The 21,848-nt window shown below is 40.1% G+C and overlaps 1 protein-coding gene across 1 annotated transcript; it reads left to right on the forward strand.

The window, feature by feature from the left end:
• Window positions 1-8,099: 8,099 nt before the first annotated feature.
• LOC107754973 (fibrillin-1) lies at window positions 8,100-16,483 on the forward strand. Its single transcript, XM_016571621.1, has 7 exons — window positions 8,100-8,145; window positions 8,846-8,971; window positions 12,974-13,116; window positions 14,297-14,428; window positions 15,206-15,289; window positions 15,856-16,328; window positions 16,444-16,483. The coding sequence occupies exons 1-7, from the start codon at window positions 8,100-8,102 to the stop codon at window positions 16,481-16,483; spliced, it is 1,044 nt and encodes a 347-aa protein (XP_016427107.1).
• Window positions 16,484-21,848: the final 5,365 nt, after the last annotated feature.

A 21,848-nucleotide genomic window follows, 5' to 3' on the forward strand; every position in this document is an offset into this window, starting at 1 on the left:
TCTGACCGACTTACTTTGCTGCTGCTTCTTTCTGTCCTCTGGTTGTTGATGTTTGGCTTGTTTTTGTATTCTATCAGTTCACTGTTACAGCTGTACTCTGTAGAGGTCTGCAAGCCCGTCGGGTCCCATTCGGGCCGGGCTCGAGCTCATTTAGCTTCTCTACTTTATTGTGCCCATATACCCGCAGAGCACACATAGACTACTCTACTGTGAGAAATATTGTTATATTGATTATATTATAAATATTTTACATCGCTGCAATACGCAACGGCATATACGCACGCAGTAGCATACAGGTGACAGTTGACCATGCAGAGCATCAGGGAGAAGTGGGGAGTTACTAAAAGTTCCCAAAGCTTCGGGAAAAGCTGCATTTTGGAAGACTCTTGATTTGATTACCACGGCAAACAGTGAGTCAACTGGTCATGTGCAGTGTAGAGTCTGCAAACATATCCTTGCACATGACAGCAAAAAACGCAATAGGCTAAAGCGTGCCGCAAAGCCCCAGCAAAAGTAATTACCATGAATGTGTCGGGGGGAAATAATGAGATATTTGAATTATTTATTAATAAATTAGTGTTTTCTGAGACCGTGTCGCAAAGATGAAGATGATCCTGACTCGCCACCTCCTCATTGGACGCACCTTTAGAGAGAAGTGCATCTTTACACATAGGCGAGGGTGAACCAACTCCAGGGTCAGGCTAAAAGCAGCCAAATCTATTAAATACAAACATCATGTCTTTTTAGGCAAGAACCAGACATGGGTGTCATGTAGGCTAATAAAATATGTTTAATGGGACTGAATTTGTATTTAACGTGATTACAATTTAATTAAAACATTAGAAATTGATAATTATATAACGTTTCCTTTCCACGGTTATTCAAACGGTGAATAAATTACATAGCCTACAGAAAGTGACATCATCACTATCTTTGATCTATGGCTAGTTTAAGCACTCTCAAAAAAACAAAACTGTCGTTATAATCACTGAAGCTGTCTACACTGCGAAATGAATCTCTTACTTACATTGTGCGTACATCTGCGCTTTGTTGTTTATGATGAGAGAATTCGCAAGAGTCCGGAATTCAGTCAGCGAACGCGCGCGCACTCAACAAAGCTGATGAGTTTCAGCGATGACTCAACAGAACGCTTCTGATTGGTCATTGCATTCCTAAGCTCAACAGAACCCTGTGGGATTGGTTAAAATGCGCAAAACTGTAAAAACGCCTCAAATGAAATACGCTGCAACATGAGCAGATCTTAATCTAATGCCGCAATCGACACTTTCTATTAATTTTCACTTTGTTAGCAATAGATGCAATAGATTTAATTTGTTTGTGCAGGGGCATTTTTGTCCAATTTAGTGGCATTTTTGCCGTAAGACCCCTGGCCAGGGGAAGCCTTACACACGCTCCGCCTATGTCTTTACAGATTTGATAAAATCCGTAAAAAGAGTTTTTGTTTTTGGTTTGAATTGTTTAGTTTTAAAGTAGTAATTTAAAGCTTTCTATAGATATATTTAGCAAGTCTGTGAGGCAAGTATTCGCTGAGTTTCGGTTCATCATTGTGAAGCGCTCCTGGCCGAAATTGCAGAAAGCACATCATGTATCCTTCATTTTATAAAAGCACAACGTTTTGTTGATATTGTATGTGCACACAAATAAAAGTAGACCCTTTACAGTTCCGAGTGATGTATTACTCTTACCTTTATGAGCAAAAATGACGGCGCCGGCACCTCCGTGTCCTGTAAAGCGCGCTTTAGCTCTCCGCACAAACGATTAGATATGCGTCTAATAGCGCACATTTATATAGGTAAAACATTTAAACTAACATTGTAATATGCTTGAACTGTTTTATATCTATAGATTTTATTTTAGGCAAGTCGTGATTATTTGAGAAGGCTAAATTGATCAAACATAGGCTAAGATCAACTCACTGTCTGCCGCTGGCCGCTTGGTCGTTACTTTAAAAAACAAAAACGTACATTTATCGAACAAAAAATGCTCCAAACGTTTTTCTAAATAAACTTAATAAAAAAACGAAACGAAATATAATCACTTTGACATTACATACAAAACTGAACTGTTTTAATAGCTGGAGCAGTAGTATAAGCTGTTTTGGGAGAAGGGGGGGAAGACGGGCTCGGGTCGGTGATTCTGATGAGCTGTCGGACACGGGCCGGACTAGGGCCTATATTTGAGGCCCGTGCAGGGCTCTAGTACTCAGGTCTCTTCATTGTCACCCAGTCACATTCAATGCTTCAAGATTTCTGTCCTCCATAAAACTCAAAGTAAAACCAAAGACAGCACATTTATGTGCACTACTAACACACTGGATGTATTTTGATTCTATTCAGTGAAAGCATGTAGAATGTCAGCCTGCACGTTCTTCACTGGAATGCATGCAAACAAACTCTGCTGTGCTGAAGGATCTGCAGTGTCCTGCTCTGTCGTGAGGTATAATCATCTGCTGGAGGTGAGCAGGCTTCTCCAGAGATGCAGCTGAAGTAACTCATCCAGAGAAGCTGTCCTTTCTGTCGGAGTTCAAGGCTTTGCTTTTAGACAGTTGAGGGAAGGCCTAAAAGTCTTTGATTCTGGTTCTAAAGCCATGGCTTTTTGCCAGTGCTTTGAAATGCGAGATGAGCAGCATTAACCTGTATGTCCCCTGTGTTAACAGCCAGACATAATCGCTGTTCAATACGGGGAAGTGTCCTAGACTTTCCGATTATGATGATTTAAGTGTGTTTCACATAGGACATGTAACACAGACGCCTGACCGAATGGAATTAGCACACTTTCATCATCAAATCATGCAGAGCATGTCCAATATATCGGCTTTAATCTGAAGAATGGTTGTGATCTGTAGTTCTTTGATTCTCACGAGCATCAGACTTATGATTCGTGATATTCAGACGCATATGAGAGGCCGAGGCTGAGCCCAAAGCAGTGCAGCTTTTGAACGCAGGTGGTTTTGTTCCAGCTGTGTGTGAGAAGACCTGTCATAACGGTGGACGCTTCACTGGACCGCACTGCGACAGAGGGAAGAACAAGCCGGCTTCTGTCAGTCTGTCAGAAATAACATAACATAACATTCATTTATATTTTAAGACAAAAAAAGCATCACATTTAGAGGCATTTAGAAAAAAGTAAATGTGATATTATATTTTCATGTTAAAGCTAAATGTTTAATGATTAATAAGAGCAACATTTTTGGTAAAATTCCTGAGAATTATGAACTCCATGTTTCTTTGTAGAGTAAATCTAAAAAACCCTCAGTATCTGAATTCTTTAGTCGTATAGTTATCTAATTGCATTGACAAGGGTTTTGAAATGAAATGAAATGCTGCATGTGTCCTGGTGATTATAAAGCATCTGTATCATATGGAAAATTATTCTGAGCAACACTGACCGTTTAAACGTGAAGCGTAACCCTCAGCTGTGAACCGTGTTCATGCTCAGGAAGCAGAGAAAGAGAAAGATGGCTGTAGGAGTTGGCACAGGGGCTGATGGTAAATGAAAGCTCATGGTTGTGTAATGCAGAGCACATGTCAAGCTGTTCAGACAGTCCTGCTCTCTCCTGACTCTTAAACATCATTAAATGAAACCTGTTTGTTTGCTTGTTTGTTCGTTCGTTTTGTAGACTATAGAGGTTATTAAAACTCTTCTGGGGATGGTAAAACAGTCAGTCTGCAAACTGTAAATGCACAAATGTTTCGTGTCAATGCTATAGTTATGCAAGAGAAATCCATCATTAAGATGTTTTTAACTCAAATACCATAATAGTCCATAATAACGCTTCCTCCAGTGAAGAAGTGTTCTGGTGTGAATCAGGAGAGAAATCTGCACAGATCAAGCAGCGTTTAAACAGCTCTAAACAAATATGTGGCTGGATTTTGATGTGAGAGACAACAGCAGATGCACTTTTTCACTGGAGGAAGCATTATTATGGATTATGGACTTTATACAGAACTTTATACATCATGGTAGTATTGTTGGACTTCCTTTATTTGTGTGAATTGGGGTGTAACTGCAGCTGCATTTTTATAATGCTGTTTATCTCTGTCTGTGAGCTGAATGTCTGATCATTACAGCATTACAGCTTGACTCGATTCTGTCGAGATGCACCTTTCATTCAGAGGACAGTTCGTTTTTCCATAAATAAGAAAAAAAACTGTTTTTGTCCAATATTCTCTCTTGCCTGGTGAATAACATGATATTTGATCATTTTGACTTGAAGGTTGTGAACGGTGTGCTTTGTGACGGCTGTGTATATGTCAGATTACCGGACGGGGCCGTGCTTCGTCCAGGAGCCCCGCAGGCCGTGTGACATGCAGTTGAGAGATTCTACATCAGGTGCTTGATCCTAACGAGACAGGAATATGGCAGACATCGGGTGTCTACAGATATGAACAAGTTAAATTTAAGACTTTTTAATACCACCTTACATGAAATTTAAGACCAAACATGCGATGGAAACACATAACAGCTTGATTTCTGTTCTGGCTTGTATTACTATTATGTCTACCTTATAGAAATATTTGACTCATAACAATGTGAATGAACAATTTTCATTTGAAATGAGAAATGTGGAACAGACCTTTTCATTGAGAAGGTAGAGAGGATATAGAAAATGGTTAACTGGATATTACACCATATGACATTATGGCATATGCCTGAGTTCTACGGATTTATTTCCTAACTCAGTCTCAACCTCTTTTAGTTCTGCGACCTTTTCTTTGTATCGCTTTCTCAGAATATTAGACTTGGTGATTAGCTGATTTACCCTCAGCTTGCTCTGCCAGTTTGTCTGCTTCTTTTTCAAGGCTGTTTGCCACCTCAGCTACTACCATCTTCCTCTTTTTGAGCTGCTCAATGTGGTCCTCTGCAGCTTTTCTCTTTGTGCATTGCTCTCCTGCTTTCACTCCCGATCATTTAACCAATACCGCACATGAAGGTCCAGTTGCTTGCTTTTAGTTGTCTGGTTCAGGGTCTCATCAAACATGATCACAAAAGCACCACATCTGTTGACCTCGGCTATTAGTTCTTTTTTTATATATGGCACCAGTCCAAACTTAGCTATATATCTGCTTTTATCTTTTCCACACGTAAATGTCTGAACAAGCCCCGAGTCCGGAAACATAGCTTTGAAGACCTCCTCAATCCCGTCATTTGACCTGAATGAGTGATGGCTTGTTACCCTTGTTGTTTGGCGTTGAGCCAAAAACTGTACGGAGGTCAGATGATGGCATTGTAGGCTGTGGATTTCCAACATCTGTGGTGACATCTTTGCTCGTGGTAAGGGTGGAACAGAAACCTTCAATTGCACTCTGCTTCTCACGGGCACTCGCATACTCCCTATGCTTCCCGCTCTGCGTGTGCGATTCCACCGCTTTGATGCCCATTGTACCCAGTTTAAAACATTTTCTACAAATGGCGCAGTTTGCCTCGTAGACATTTCCCGGCACCGGCCTCAACCACCACCAGAATTCATCTTTCTCGAGCCATTTATCATTAAATTTGCACTTACCCATTACAGCTACGGTACCTGCTGCCTCAATTCTCTCTGATGACGCAACGCAGTAACTTACCGCGGGAAGAAAAATCTTCGGTCTGTCCAATGATTGTAAAGTCATTAGCTCCGTCAGACTGAAGATATTTGAGCGGTAATGAGACCAAAAAGAATTAAGACCCATCGAATCCGAAGTTAAGACTTAATTACTATCATTAACCAGCTCAGAATAACAGCTTGATTTCTGTTCTGGCTTGTATTACTATTATGTCTACCTTATAGAAATATTTGACTCATAACAATGTGAATGAACAATTTTCATTTGAAATGAGAAATGTGGAACAGACCTTTTCATTGAGAAGGTAGAGAGGATATAGAAAATGGTTAACTGGATATTACACCATATGACATTATGGCATATGCCTGAGTTCTACGGATTTATTTCCTAACTCAGTCTCAACCTCTTTTAGTTCTGCGACCTTTTCTTTGTATCGCTTCCTCAGAATATTAGACTTGGTGATTAGCTGATTTACCCTCAGCTTGCTCTGCCAGTTTGTCTGCTTCTTTTTCAAGGCTGTTTGCCACCTCAGCTACTACCATCTTCCTCTTTTTGAGCTGCTCAATGTGGTCCTCTGCAGCTTTTCTCTTTGTGCATTGCTCTCCTGCTTTCACTCCCGATCATTTAACCAATACCGCACATGAAGGTCCAGTTGCTTGCTTTTAGTTGTCTGGTTCAGGGTCTCATCAAACATGATCACAAAAGCACCACATCTGTTGACCTCGGCTATTAGTTCTTTTTTTATATATGGCACCAGTCCAAACTTAGCTATATATCTGCTTTTATCTTTTCCACACGTAAATGTCTGAACAAGCCCCGAGTCCGGAAGCATAGCTTTGAAGACCTCCTCAATCCCATCATTTGACCTGAATGAGTGATGGCTTGTTACCCTTGTTGTTTGGCGTTGAGCCAAAAACTGTACGGAGGTCAGATGATGGCATTGTAGGCTGTGGACAACATCTGTGGTGACATCTTTGCTCGTGGTAAGGGTGGAACAGAAACCTTCAATTGCACTCTGCTTCTCACGGGCACTCACATACTCCCTATGCTTCCCGCTCTGCATGTGCGATTCCACCACTTTGATGCCCATTGTACCCAGTTTAAAACATTTTCTACAAATGGCGCAGTTTGCCTCGTAGACATTTCCCGGCAACGGCACCGGCCTCAACCACCACGAGAATTCATCTTTCTCGAGCCATTTATCATTAAATTTGCACTTACCCATTACAGCTACGGTACCTGCTGCCTCAATTCTCTCTGATGACGCAACGCAACAACTACCGCGAAAAATCTTCTGTCCAATCAATGATCAGTCATTGGGTCCGTCAGACTGGAGACATTTTTGGCCTTTTATTAGGAAAAATATATTTAAGACTTTTTAAAAACCCGCGGCCACCCTGCAGACAGCACCTTAAAGAGTAAGTTCGTCAACAATGTCCATTAACAGTTGGGATTGAAGTGATCACCACTAGGCGCATTTCCATTACAGATTTGTGCAAAACTTTGGCGATATTTCATAAATGTCGATAAAAAAGTATTGCGAAATGACGGCGTTTCCATTAACCAATGTTATGCGACTTAACCTTTAAGCTGCGACTTAAACTTAACGTAACCTTTTGCCTCTCGCAGTAAGTCATGGCAACGGATTTTGGCTATATTTATTCAAAGGAGGCTTATGCGTGTATCTTTACAGAAGCAGCAAAGAGAGCCGCTTCAGAAACTTGCGTGGCACGGCTGGAATAAACCATAGCCTGTATAAAAACATAAACACAAGCATTGAGTGGCGAAGTGTTTCTTGGCGGTTATAGTACATTGAAGAATGATCATATGACATTTTACATATGCCATGTGACCTGTAAATGCAAAAAAAACGTTTCCATTGCAGTTTTGCGAATTATCACTTTTTCGCATTGCCTGAAAAACCACCCCATGCAAGCGTAAAAACTTTTTTGCGATATATGGGAGTTTTTGCGAAATTGACGCGTTTCCATTAGGCGTATTTTCAATTAGCAATTTCAATTTGCACAATTTGAAGGGTAATGGAAACGCGCCTATTGTTGTAGGTCTATCTGAGAACAGTCGAGAAGACCCAGAGCAGCAGAAGCTTGAGTTCCAGTCAAGTCCAGCACCAGTGCACAAGGAAGAATTGTGACTTTGAGGCATTTCTAGAAAACAGAGGGGACTTGAGAGCTGTGCAGATTTGAGAAAGAGTTTTGTCCCTCTATGTTAAGCAGCAGTGTATTGAAAGTAGTGTGGCGACAAAGAGAGGTGCAAGTGAAATTCATCTGCATCAAACTCCCAAATGAATGGCAGATTTGGATGGTGTTTTGTCATCCACGCCACTGCGAGTATCATGAGGCTGGAATGAGAAGCAGGGCTGCGTGTCATTGGTATAAAATCCATGTGCCTCAGTCTCAGTCATGTTGTGTATAAGCAGAAGTGGGCTGTATTTCAGCTTGCTCCAGTCAATATTCCTGAGCAGTGCAGAGAAGAGGCTGAGTGCAGGTTTTAATGACACCAGCTGTTTCTATGATGTCTAGAGTGCCAGGAACTGCAGCTGCTGTTGTAAAGAACTGCTGTACTGACCAAGTGATGAGTTGTGCTGTTCGCCGAGTAGCTCTTTTAGCTTGTTTGCTTCCTTCACCACCACACTGGGCAGTTTCTTCTGTTCATTGTAACACCAGTGGACTGACTCAGCTACAGTTTATACTGTTTCTGAAACTTGCCCATCCACTCTCACTTTTCATCAACCATTGGGTTTAATGGGTATAACTAGACCTGAATTTTCTAATCACACCAGCATATTTCTGTAAATTACATCAACAAGTAACTGTCTTTATGAGTCACTGAATCATTCACTCAACGATTGGTTAAGAAATGCTGATTCATTCAGGAACAAAGCAATGACTGTCTTTATGAGATATTGAATCATTTACTCTCCCACTGCTGAGTGTTGCTGAGGTGTGCAGTAGTTGAACTGTAGTATAAACGCAAACTTCGCAAAATGTCCACTGATTCCTTGGCTGTTGTCTTCACATGGTTGAATGTGTTTTGAGTGACCAGTTGTTACACTCCTACTATTGTAGTCTCGTTGATTTGATGTTGGATTTACCTGCCTCACTGTGTGACATTATAAATGCAACTCTTTTAAAAAGAAGCGTGGTTGTTTGTTTTGATTATCATTCAGTCAGTAACTCAATCCTGGACTGTGGCTTGCCATTTGCAAACTCATCATTGACACTTCAAAGGGAGTTGTGTAATGTTTTCTCTTTGTCCAGATGTTGATGAATGTAAGGTTGAGCCTGAGCTGTGTAAAGGAGGAACGTGCATCAACACTGTGGGCTCGTGTCAGTGCCAGTGTCCTGCGGGTTTCCAGCAGCACAGGAGTTCGCTGATGTCTGAGGGTAAGTAACATACATGTTATTCTACATCAGTAAGCATGCCAGTAAACAAATAATAGCATGCTTAACGAAATCAGAGAGAGCATACAATCTCATCAATATAGAATTTATAAAGCCTCACTGTAATTGTCTGATCATGACCCACAGATAATAACACAGAAAATGACAGGTGTTTTGTGTGCAGGAGGTTATATTTGAGCTCCAGAGAAATGGCTCTGTCTGAACATACACATTCTAGCGGATCTGTCTGTCTGTCTGTCATCTATCTATCTATCTATCTATCGTCTCTCTGTCTGTCTGTCTATCTATCGTCTGTCTGTCTATCTATCTATCGTCTGTCTATCTATCGTCTGTCTGTCTATCTATCTATCGTCTGTCTATCTATCGTCTGTCTGTCTATCTATCTATCGTCTGTCTATCTATCGTCTGTCTGTCTATCTATCTATCGTCTGTCTATCTATCGTCTGTCTGTCTATCTATCTATCGTCTGTCTATCTATCGTCTGTCTGTCTATCTATCTATCGTCTGTCTATCTATCGTCTGTCTGTCTATCTATCTATCGTCTGTCTATCTATCGTCTGTCTGTCTATCTATCTATCGTCTGTCTATCTATCGTCTGTCTGTCTATCTATCTATCGTCTGTCTATCTATCGTCTGTCTGTCTATCTATCTATCGTCTGTCTATCTATCGTCTGTCTGTCTATCTATCTATCGTCTGTCTATCTATCGTCTGTCTGTCTATCTATCTATCGTCTGTCTATCTATCGTCTGTCTGTCTATCTATCTATCGTCTGTCTATCTATCGTCTGTCTGTCTATCTATCTATCGTCTGTCTATCTATCGTCTGTCTGTCTATCTATCTATCGTCTGTCTATCTATCGTCTGTCTGTCTATCTATCTATCGTCTGTCTATCTATCGTCTGTCTGTCTATCTATCTATCGTCTGTCTATCTATCGTCTGTCTGTCTATCTATCTATCGTCTGTCTATCTATCGTCTGTCTGTCTATCTATCTATCGTCTGTCTATCTATCGTCTGTCTGTCTATCTATCTATCGTCTGTCTATCTATCGTCTGTCTGTCTATCTATCTATCGTCTGTCTATCTATCGTCTGTCTGTCTATCTATCTATCGTCTGTCTATCTATCGTCTGTCTGTCTATCTATCTATCGTCTGTCTATCTATCGTCTGTCTGTCTATCTATCTATCGTCTGTCTATCTATCGTCTGTCTGTCTATCTATCTATCGTCTGTCTATCTATCGTCTGTCTGTCTATCTATCTATCGTCTGTCTATCTATCGTCTGTCTGTCTATCTATCTATCGTCTGTCTATCTATCGTCTGTCTGTCTATCTATCTATCGTCTGTCTATCTATCGTCTGTCTGTCTATCTATCTATCGTCTGTCTATCTATCGTCTGTCTGTCTATCTATCTATCGTCTGTCTATCTATCGTCTGTCTGTCTATCTATCTATCGTCTGTCTATCTATCGTCTGTCTGTCTATCTATCTATCGTCTGTCTATCTATCGTCTGTCTGTCTATCTATCTATCGTCTGTCTATCTATCGTCTGTCTGTCTATCTATCTATCGTCTGTCTATCTATCGTCTGTCTGTCTATCTATCTATCGTCTGTCTATCTATCGTCTGTCTGTCTATCTATCTATCGTCTGTCTATCTATCGTCTGTCTGTCTATCTATCTATCGTCTGTCTATCTATCGTCTGTCTGTCTATCTATCTATCGTCTGTCTATCTATCGTCTGTCTGTCTATCTATCTATCGTCTGTCTATCTATCGTCTGTCTGTCTATCTATCTATCGTCTGTCTATCTATCGTCTGTCTGTCTATCTATCTATCGTCTGTCTATCTATCGTCTGTCTGTCTATCTATCTATCGTCTGTCTATCTATCGTCTGTCTGTCTATCTATCTATCGTCTGTCTATCTATCGTCTGTCTGTCTATCTATCTATCGTCTGTCTATCTATCGTCTGTCTGTCTATCTATCTATCGTCTGTCTATCTATCGTCTGTCTGTCTATCTATCTATCGTCTGTCTATCTATCGTCTGTCTGTCTATCTATCTATCGTCTGTCTATCTATCGTCTGTCTGTCTATCTATCTATCGTCTGTCTATCTATCGTCTGTCTGTCTATCTATCTATCGTCTGTCTATCTATCGTCTGTCTGTCTATCTATCTATCGTCTGTCTATCTATCGTCTGTCTGTCTATCTATCTATCGTCTGTCTATCTATCGTCTGTCTGTCTATCTATCTATCGTCTGTCTATCTATCGTCTGTCTGTCTATCTATCTATCGTCTGTCTATCTATCGTCTGTCTGTCTATCTATCTATCGTCTGTCTATCTATCGTCTGTCTGTCTATCTATCTATCGTCTGTCTATCTATCGTCTGTCTGTCTATCTATCTATCGTCTGTCTATCTATCGTCTGTCTGTCTATCTATCTATCGTCTGTCTATCTATCGTCTGTCTGTCTATCTATCTATCGTCTGTCTATCTATCGTCTGTCTGTCTATCTATCTATCGTCTGTCTATCTATCGTCTGTCTGTCTATCTATCTATCGTCTGTCTATCTATCGTCTGTCTGTCTATCTATCTATCGTCTGTCTATCTATCGTCTGTCTGTCTATCTATCTATCGTCTGTCTATCTATCGTCTGTCTGTCTATCTATCTATCGTCTGTCTATCTATCGTCTGTCTGTCTATCTATCTATCGTCTGTCTATCTATCGTCTGTCTGTCTATCTATCTATCGTCTGTCTATCTATCGTCTGTCTGTCTATCTATCTATCGTCTGTCTATCTATCGTCTGTCTGTCTATCTATCTATCGTCTGTCTATCTATCGTCTGTCTGTCTATCTATCTATCGTCTGTCTATCTATCGTCTGTCTGTCTATCTATCTATCGTCTGTCTATCTATCGTCTGTCTGTCTATCTATCTATCGTCTGTCTATCTATCGTCTGTCTGTCTATCTATCTATCGTCTGTCTATCTATCGTCTGTCTGTCTATCTATCTATCGTCTGTCTATCTATCGTCTGTCTGTCTATCTATCTATCGTCTGTCTATCTATCGTCTGTCTGTCTATCTATCTATCGTCTGTCTATCTATCGTCTGTCTGTCTATCTATCTATCGTCTGTCTATCTATCGTCTGTCTGTCTATCTATCTATCGTCTGTCTATCTATCGTCTGTCTGTCTATCTATCTATCGTCTGTCTATCTATCGTCTGTCTGTCTATCTATCTATCGTCTGTCTGTCTGTCTGTCTGTCTATCTATCTAACACTAACTGAACTGAAGGTTTTGACACAAGGCTGGAGATACAGAGGGGATGTGAATCTCTTACTGAAAGACAAGAGCCACAGCTACACAGGTGAGAAAAGCTTTCCACCCATAGAGAGATACCTTTGAGAAATTGAAAAAGAACCAGAGCGGCATTTGAACTGCTTCTGTGTCAGATGAGCACAGACAGGAGGAAGTACAGAGAGGGAACTCTGTGACCTCCTTTATACTGTCAATAACTGCAGATCAGTGCCAGAGCATGTGTGTCTCCGTCTGTCTGAGCAATTCTGACAGTATCCTTAGATTTTAATGGAAGCACATGTACAAACCACATCCATAAGCACAGATGTCATGCAATGTTACTGTTCAAAGCAATTTCCTGTTCCATAGGTGAAGTCTATCCTTATGCCTGTGTGTAGTGAATGTATTGGTTAATACAGTACAACAAACTAATAAATGCCGGAGTATCCAGAGATACACACACTGCTAGAAGGTTTATGAACACCCTTGACTGAGCTATATGTGTAAATGCAGGGCGGACACACATATGTAGAAGAGACTGTAATCGAGCGTATCACCTTGAAGTGGATCAAATGTTCACCTAAATATGACCTTTTCATGGAACAACTTTATGCTCTGTGTTTTGTTCAGTGTGTTGGACTAGACGTCTTTCTCTCATTGTGCATAGGCATGTGTTTGTGTGTATATTTAAGAGCAGCACACAGGCGTGTGTTTTGCGTCGGTTGTGAATGGAAATCAGCGCACGCTTGCTTCAGTAAAGTCCAGTGCTGCTGTGAGCGTGGACGCTGCTGAAGTCAAAGCACACCTCATGAAATGTGTCCCATACCAGGATCAGGTGATTAATACACTCCTTAAAAGGCTCAAATCATACATACTTTGCTATTTGTTTTTGTTTTTTATTATTTTATATTTATTTATTATCAATAAACAACTGGTTAAAGCTTTATTCAAAGTGGCATTACCTTCTAGGTATACATTTTATTAGGTTTAAAATTTGACAGCGACTGTTTTGATGGAAATATTCCTGAAATAAAAGCCACTGCCACTGGACTCATCAAAGCAAAAGTTCCTAACAACACACTTCAATAATGTCTTTCCTCTTACATTTGTTCTGTTGTCTGAATCCGTTAGAACTACCAACAATGGCTTGGGCCATTTCTGAGAAGTTATTGGAGTAACGGACAGAAAAGACAATAGTTTGACATTGCTTTTATACAACAGTTCAATTCAATTCAAGTTTATTTCTATAGCGCTTTTCACAATACAAATCGTTGAAAGTTTCTACAATATTTAGTGGTAGCTTATCAGTGGTGACTGTCAGTTAATGTACATATGGCTTCCATTTATTTGTTAATAATGCAATTAATAATAATATTAAATAATTAATAATATTTTATTAATTTACTGCATACCCGCCAGCCAATCAGAATCCAGTATTCACACAGACTATGGAATAGAAGATAGTGCCCATGTTGCTAGTCATTTAGTCTAGTTCATGTGTATTTATGGGTACACAGAGCAGTTGAGATAAATCAGGTAGGTTATTAGTGAATCTGTCTTTGGTGGCTGGAACAATAGTTCTGCCCGGACGATAACGCGGAGCCATATAGTTAATATCAGTAATACGCAGCATGCACGATACAAGGAAATGGTCAGTAACATCATCACTTTGAGGTACGATATCTATATCAGTAAGATAAATTCCATGCTCATGGCATCTCTCTCTATACTTCTCATGTGTTAAAGCTACATTTTCTCTTTTTCATTCTCTATCTCAGTTAACATTCCACATACACGCTGGCTATTATTAATTGTACACATTAATAATTATTCCATCATGCAAATACTTTGTAGTTATTTCAAGAGCCGGTACTGCTAATAAATCATTCCTCTTATGGACTACACTTCCATTCAGAAATAAGTATTTTTGAAGGCTGCATTTACTTAAAATAGTAATATTAATATAAATAGTAATGCTTCCTATTATAACACGTTCTGTCTTCTCACCTTTTTAGTTGACCAAACCAAGATTTACTGGCTCTCACATTGCTGGAGCAAAGCCAGATCTTAGTGTGGCCAGGAGACCTTCTCAGGTTGAAGAGCAGCCCAGCGCAGCAGTGTCTAGTGCCTCTATACCAAGCACCAGTCTCTGTAAGTAATTGCATAATCTACATTGTATTCTATGAAGACACATTCCACGTTCCATTCAACATGATGTTACAAAGGATTTTGATTTCAAATAAATGCTGTTCTTCAAACTTAATTCTGAAAAATACCACTGTCACACTTATGGACTTTGTTGTGTTAACTCTCCTCATGTTCCTTGACCTAGTTTCTGTCTCCCCTTGATTATGTTATTCAGTTCACCTGTGTCTAGTTAATTTACTCATTCGTCCCTCATTGGTCTGTCTACTTAAGCTCTAGTCTGTTCAGTTTGTCTTGGTCCGTGTGTTACTGCCTTCCTGTGTGGATTAATTAAAGACTATTTACACTTCATTTTCATCTTTGTGTGCTTTCCTCAACACAGTAAGCGTGACAACCACTGTAATGCAGTTTTAAGTATCAGACATTTTCATCTAATAGTAATGAATGTTTGTTGAATAGAATGGTTTCTGAAGGATCGTGTAACACTGAAGACTGGAGTAATGATGCTGAAAATGTGTTCTTGCCCCCATAGAAATAGATTACATTTCACAAATTTAAATTGTAGTAATGTTTCACAATGTAATAATATATTTTTAGTTTGTACTGTTTTTACTGTATTTTTGATCAAATGCAACTCTGGTGAACAGAATTGGTTTCTTTTATAAACGTTTGGACCTCAAACTTTTAAACTGTAGTGTATGATATACTCTAGGATGAGTTAAAGTTATTGTAATGTTATATTTACACAATCTATTATATTTGACTTCATGATTGTACAGACACCAGATGCTCAAGTTCCAGCCGCTGTCCCCAGAGCCACTGCAGATGTGTCCAGTCCCGCTCAGCCATGCAGTATTGTCTCCGTAAGTAATTTCCTATTCTGGTGGTCTAAAACTGTAATTAAATCAGCTGTCGCTTTGGAACGAACTTGATCTATTTTGTTCTTTTCACTTAACAGAGATGTGAAAAGGCTCACATGCCCTGCAATTTTGAATATAACTTTTATAACCAGTAGTTTCTTAAAACACATTCAAGCTGAGAAAAAACAACAATCAAACTATTGTCATAATGTGAATTGAGTTTACTTGATACTGATTTATTAATGATAAACAATGTATATATGTTAACATTCATGTGTCAAAATAAAGAGATATTGTTTGTAAAATCTCAAATGTTTTATTTCATATATTAAACAGGATTTCAGAATAATTATTTTGTTACTTTTTTTTGGATGACAGCAGTGTATAATGTAAAGTTGTCAGTTTCATTGTCATAATCACTGTAATACTAAAGGTATTTAAGTGAAAACTATTATTGCAATGATAATTTCATGTGAAGGTAATCATGCATCAAAATAAACTGCTTAAAATGTGCTTAAAAAATAAAATGACCTTACTTGACTAAATGTTTTGTCTTTTTTCCTTCACAGACAGCTCATTCTGGGGCATTATTGCAAGGTCCATCTGTAGTTCCGCTTCCTCGTTTGTGGTCGGAGACCTTGCCACCAGAGGATCACAAGTGGATTGGCAAAAGGCTTTTCAAAATGGGATCCAAGGGAAAGCCAGGGCTTCGTGATAACCTCCAGCTCTGGTATTACCCACCACAGCCAGCACTTATTTACAATCAGGCTCCAGCTCCAGACAGATTCTTTTGTCATTCTTTTCTGCTGTGGATGCCGTACAAGCTGTGGAGGGTTAAGGTTCTCTGTCCCAATCCTGCCTGTGGACAACATCAGCTGACAAGGTCACGGCAGGTTCTAGACATTGACAGAACGTACAACATGGTCACAGAAACCCTCATCTGTACCAAGTGTAGAGCCTCGCATGTGTCCTGGAGTCAGACTGTCCTGCAGCAGCTAGATCTGGGCCATCGCTCTGAGTTTCAGGTCATCCTCACGCGGAAGTAAGTACACTTTCATTCCTCATCCAGTTGTTAGCCCATCATCACATATATAAGCAAATACTTTACAAATCAAATATCTAAAATATATGAATGTGTGGATTTTGCATTTCCTAAGGTACGCCTGTGATATGCGGGTCATCCGGCTCTTGTCATAATGTCAATTGAGTTTACTTGATACTGATTTATTAATGATAAACAATGTATAGATGTTAACATTCATGTGTCAAAATAAAGAGATATTGTTTGTAAAATCTCAGAAAATTTGTATTATTTCATATATTAAACAGGATTTCAGAATAATTATTCCGTTCCTTTTTTTGGATGACAGCAATGTATAATGTAAAGTTATCGGTTTCATTGTCATAATAATCACTGTAATACCAAAGGTATTTAAGTGAAAACTATAATTGCAATGATGATTTTATGTGAAAGTAGTCATGGATAAAAATAAAAGGCTTAAAGTGCTTAAAATTTAGAATGACCTTACTTGACTAAATGTTTTGTCTTTTTTTCCTTCACAGACACTCATTCTGGGGCATTATTGCAAGGTCCATCTGTAGTTCCGCTTCCTCGTTTGTGGTCGGAGACCTTGCCACCAGAGGATCACAAGTGGATTGGCAAAAGGCTTTTCAAAATGGGATAGGGCGGTGCGCTTCTGAAGACATACAGATGTGCCAGAGACTCCACTTCTCTTCAATCCTTTCATTTACACCTTAACCGTTTCATCCCAGGTACGTCTTTGTCACACACACTGTGCATATGTAAAGAAAGAACATTAAGTGTCTCTGTGTGTTTAACACTCCCTAATAACTGTCGTGTCTGTTTACAGAGACCAGTGCAACAGTCTGAACTTTCAGGTTTATTTGCTGGAGGGTCTACAGGTGGAACCTGTCATCAGAGCCATCAGCTTACACAGCTGCACCGGAGAACTTGCTCACTGTGTCAACCGCAATCATGAAAAGCTGTTTGGCAGGAAAGTGGGCCTCACATTGTGTCCCCCCCCTGCACGCTACACCGGTAAGAGAAATTATTATTGTTAATTAACTTGCAATTTCTGTGTAATTTGTCGATATTTTATATTTAAGCCTATAAAGTCTACTGTATCTGTACTCTAGACCTCTAAATTATCAACATGCCCTCTGTCATCTGATTGATATCTTCGATCAAGTAAAAGGCCTTTCAGTATAATTGTTTTTGAAACAATTTAATTTACCTTTTAATTTACTGTTGTTTGAAAACTTGTGTGCTGTGTTCAGTCAAGAAGATTTCCTTTGCACTAGTAGTCAACAGTGGTCTTTAGTGAGGCAAAGTCATTTTTATAACGCTTTATATAATATGGATTGCATCACAGTCAGGGAAATAACAGCATTAATGTTGAAAAATTTAACTTTTTTTTTTTTTTTTGATATACAGTACATAAATTGTTGCCAAATGTGAACTGTTAAAAATGTAAACCAAACTCAACTTTTTGAGCTGCATAAAGGCTTTACATGTAATAAATGCTCAGAATATTGACTTGCCATGTAATTCTCACATGCTGTATAACTGAGAAAATGTGATTACCTGTGCATAGGCCAAATTACTACAAACCTGTATTACTCGACTAGACTAGCATACAGTAGATATTTCAATTAACTGCTGAAAATATATTTTTTTTCCAATCATCATTGAATGAATCATTATGAATTATACTGTCAGCCACTCGCTGTGTTCATCATGATTTCTGAGCAGCACATGAAGCAGTCCCTCCAGTGTAAGCAGAGCTTGAGTGCACTGTAGACACTAGTCAGTCTAAACGTACATTCAGCACGCTACTGGTAAACTGTGGCGCTAGTGCTTTAGAGACTTGAGCTCCAGATCCCGGGCCTGAATGAACTCCGCATGCTTTTTTCCAATCATCATTGAATGAATCATTATGAATTATACTGTCAGCCACTCGCTGTGTTCATCATGATTTCTGAGCAGCACATGAAGCAGTCCCTCCAGTGTAAGCAGAGCTTGAGTGCACTGTAGACACTAGTCTGGATAAACGTACATTCAGCACGCTACTGGTAAACTGTGGCGCTAGTGCTTTAGAGACTTGAGCTCCAGATCCCGGGCCTGAATGAACTCCGCATGCACTGTACCGACTGAATGGAAATGTGGAAAGATGCTCATCACCAGCAGAAACAGACTGCAGCAACTGATTATCATTTCAGTTTATTTTTATATATATATATTGCAATAAAGATATACAAAGCATTGATACCCTTAACCGTTAAAATGTTAGAAAAAAGCATACACGTGACAAATAACAGTAGAGTATATCAAAACATTACTGTTCCAGCACAGCCAGTCGATCAGATCCACCCTCACGCGTCAGCAGAGCCATCTTTAAAAGGCTTGTAAGAGATAGAAATGTGACCCAACGCTGAAAGATGAAAATCTGCAGACTAAACCCAAACAACTAAAAAAAGAAAAATAATTCACATAAAACTACTGTAACAGAAGAAAGAAAACCCTGAAATAAATATATTTCTCATCATATTAATTTGCCGTTATTATTCCACTCCTTTGATTAATCTGGTTAGGTTAAAGATATCTACACGTTAGTGAGGAAGTAGTGTGAACTCATGTGGACACGCAGCAATAACATGAAACAGACTTTGGCAACACAAAGTCTCAGACAGACGGAGAGGCCCAGAGCAAAAACAAACGCCAGAGGAACCTTTGAGAGGCGCTTTACAGCTGCAGCTAGATCAGTGAGAAACACACACGTTCTATGCTTGTGACACACTCTCCCTTTTCTATATCTACATATAATATACAAGTGAATTGGTGATTGAGTCGTGGTCGGGTGAACGAGTGCTGTGGCCATACAAACACAGAACAGAGAAGATTGTACCGTCAGCATCACTAACCTCACCCACATGCGGCGCACACAGTTACGCACTTTAAATACTAGTTTATATTGAGAACTATACATATGAATAATATATTCACTCGAACTCTGTCACATGGAGTATTTCTCAGGCTGTGAATGGAGCGCACACTGAACCTGCGACAGCACAACACACAGAGTCTGTGAGCAAAACTAGTGTTGGAAACCAGAGTCGAAGCGTGACGAAAGCCGTCGTATTCAGCCGGACCGCGATGGACTCGCAAACGCTGACCCATGAGGCTAACTGACCAACACTCCGCTTTATAGCTATAGATTCAAACTAAAGCATGATGGGCCAAACATCCCAGCATTCAATCACAAGAGTCAACCGGACAAACATTCAGGAACAGAACAGAGCGAATCCGCATCGGTTTTCTCGACGGCTCTGAAGAAAAACCAACGCTAACGATGAACCCGGCACTCGATCCTGAGTTTAGATGCACGATTTCAACGAGTCGCACGCAGTCCATCTGCATAGAGGAACGAATCCGTTTCATTCAGCGCCGAATACATTCTTACAGCTTCAAACCACACATGAACACATCTCGGGACCTCCAGTGAAGGCCTCGAGCCACAGAAACACCTCAATGTACGATTCTAGACTGCTTTATAAAACAGACAGAGGCTTTCTGGTCTGGAGAACATTCTGCTTCAGTCGATCAACGAGCCAGTATGGCTTGAGGACAGTAAACACAATCATCCCCTCATCTGTTAAGGCAAAGGTCTGGTCTGTAGCAGGATCTGTGATTTAAGGGCTTCGCTCTTATTTGGTTGATTGTTAGTTTGAAAGGATCTGACGGCTCTTTCTCCTTCAGACAGACGGCACTCATCATTGCATCTCCATCACACCAAAAACCATTCAACTGCACGCTAGGGAAAACTAATATAGTTCTGTTAAAGTTCTTTACATCAGACTACTGAAGATGATTGTAATCACCCTGTAGTTCAGCTCGATCATTGTAACGAGAACATGGAGGGGCGCGGCGCTAAAACTCCACAACTCTTTCAATGCTTAAAAGGAAGACGTAAAACTCTGAAGAAGAAAAAAATATTTAAAAAAATCTGGCTACAAAAAAGCGAAGAAGTGTTTTCAAATGCGGCGTGGTGGAAACCTCAGTCCACTCGCGCTAAAACGTGATCAAATCAAGGAAGATTTACATTTAAAACCCAATAAAAACAAGCAGCCTACATCTATTCCGTTATAAATCACCAGTCAGGGAAAAGTTTAATTGAATCTGATTGCACAGGAAGGCACATCCACAAGGCTATAAAAGGTGTTGCAAAGAATCGTGTGTTTTTCTTCAAAGTGAGAAAATAAGAAATGAGGTGATTATTGCTTCATCAAGAGCAAATTAAAAAGAGAGGGGAAAAAAATCCACAACTCAAAAAGTTGCGACAGTCATAGTAATAACAATGATAACAACAATCAGTGTAACAAGGTGTGCTCGGAAACCTGTGCGCTGAGGACAATATAAACCGTCAAACGCTGATCTTTCCTGTTGAGCGCTGCGGCGTGGAAGGAGTCCGTTTGTTTCAGCTCTGTCGAGAAACGTCTATCAGCATCATCATCATCATCATCATCATCATCATCATCATCATCATCGGTGAGAAACACACACGTTCTATGCTTGTGACACACTCTCCCTTTTCTATATCTACATATAATATACAAGTGAATTGGTGATTGAGTCGTGGTCGGGTGAACGAGTGCTGTGGCCATACAAACACAGAACAGAGAAGATTGTACCGTCAGCATCACTAACCTCACCCACATGCGGCGCACACAGTTACGCACTTTAAATACTAGTTTATATTGAGAACTATACATATGAATAATATATTCACTCGAACTCTGTCACATGGAGTATTTCTCAGGCTGTGAATGGAGCGCACACAGAACCTGCGACAGCACAACACACCGAGTCTGTGAGCAAAACTAGTGTTGGAAACCAGAGTCGAAGCGTGACGAAAGCCGTCGTATTCAGCCGGACCGCGATGGACTCGCAAACGCTGACCCATGAGGCTAACTGACCAACACTCCGCTTTATAGCTATAGATTCAAACTAAAGCATGATGGGCCAAACATCCCAGCATTCAATCACAAGAGTCAACCGGACAAACATTCAGGAACAGAACAGAGCGAATCCGCATCGGTTTTCTCGACGGCTCTGAAGAAAAACCAACGCTAACGATGAACCCGGCACTCGATCCTGAGTTTAGATGCACGATTTCAACGAGTCGCACGCAGTCCATCTGCATAGAGGAACGAATCCGTTTCATTCAGCGCCGAATACATTCTTACAGCTTCAAACCACACATGAACACATCTCGGGACCTCCAGTGAAGGCCTCGAGCCACAGAAACACCTCAATGTACGATTCTAGACTGCTTTATAAAACAGACAGAGGCTTTCTGGTCTGGAGAACATTCTGCTTCAGTCGATCAACGAGCCAGTATGGCTTGAGGACAGTAAACACAATCATCCCCTCATCTGTTAAGGCAAAGGTCTGGTCTGTAGCAGGATCTGTGATTTAAGGGCTTCGCTCTTATTTGGTTGATTGTTAGTTTGAAAGGATCTGACGGCTCTTTCTCCTTCAGAC

The sequence above is a fragment of the Sinocyclocheilus rhinocerous genome, unplaced genomic scaffold (assembly GCF_001515625.1).
Source record: "Sinocyclocheilus rhinocerous isolate Xijiao unplaced genomic scaffold, SAMN03320098_v1.1 scaffold2728, whole genome shotgun sequence".
NCBI classification, from domain to species: Eukaryota; Metazoa; Chordata; class Actinopteri; order Cypriniformes; family Cyprinidae; genus Sinocyclocheilus; species Sinocyclocheilus rhinocerous.

Excerpts from the sequence above, each read along its gene's own strand:
- LOC107754973 (XM_016571621.1), top strand. The coding sequence starts at position 8,100 with ATGTCTAGAGTGCCAGGAACTGCAGCTGCTGTTGTAAAGAACTGCT. Across the intron at positions 8,972-12,973 it reads GAGTTCGCTGATGTCTGAGG|AGCAGCACACAGGCGTGTGT; the intron begins GTAAGTAACATA and ends TGTATATTTAAG. Across the intron at positions 13,117-14,296 it reads GTGTCCCATACCAGGATCAG|TTGACCAAACCAAGATTTAC; the intron begins GTGATTAATACA and ends TCACCTTTTTAG.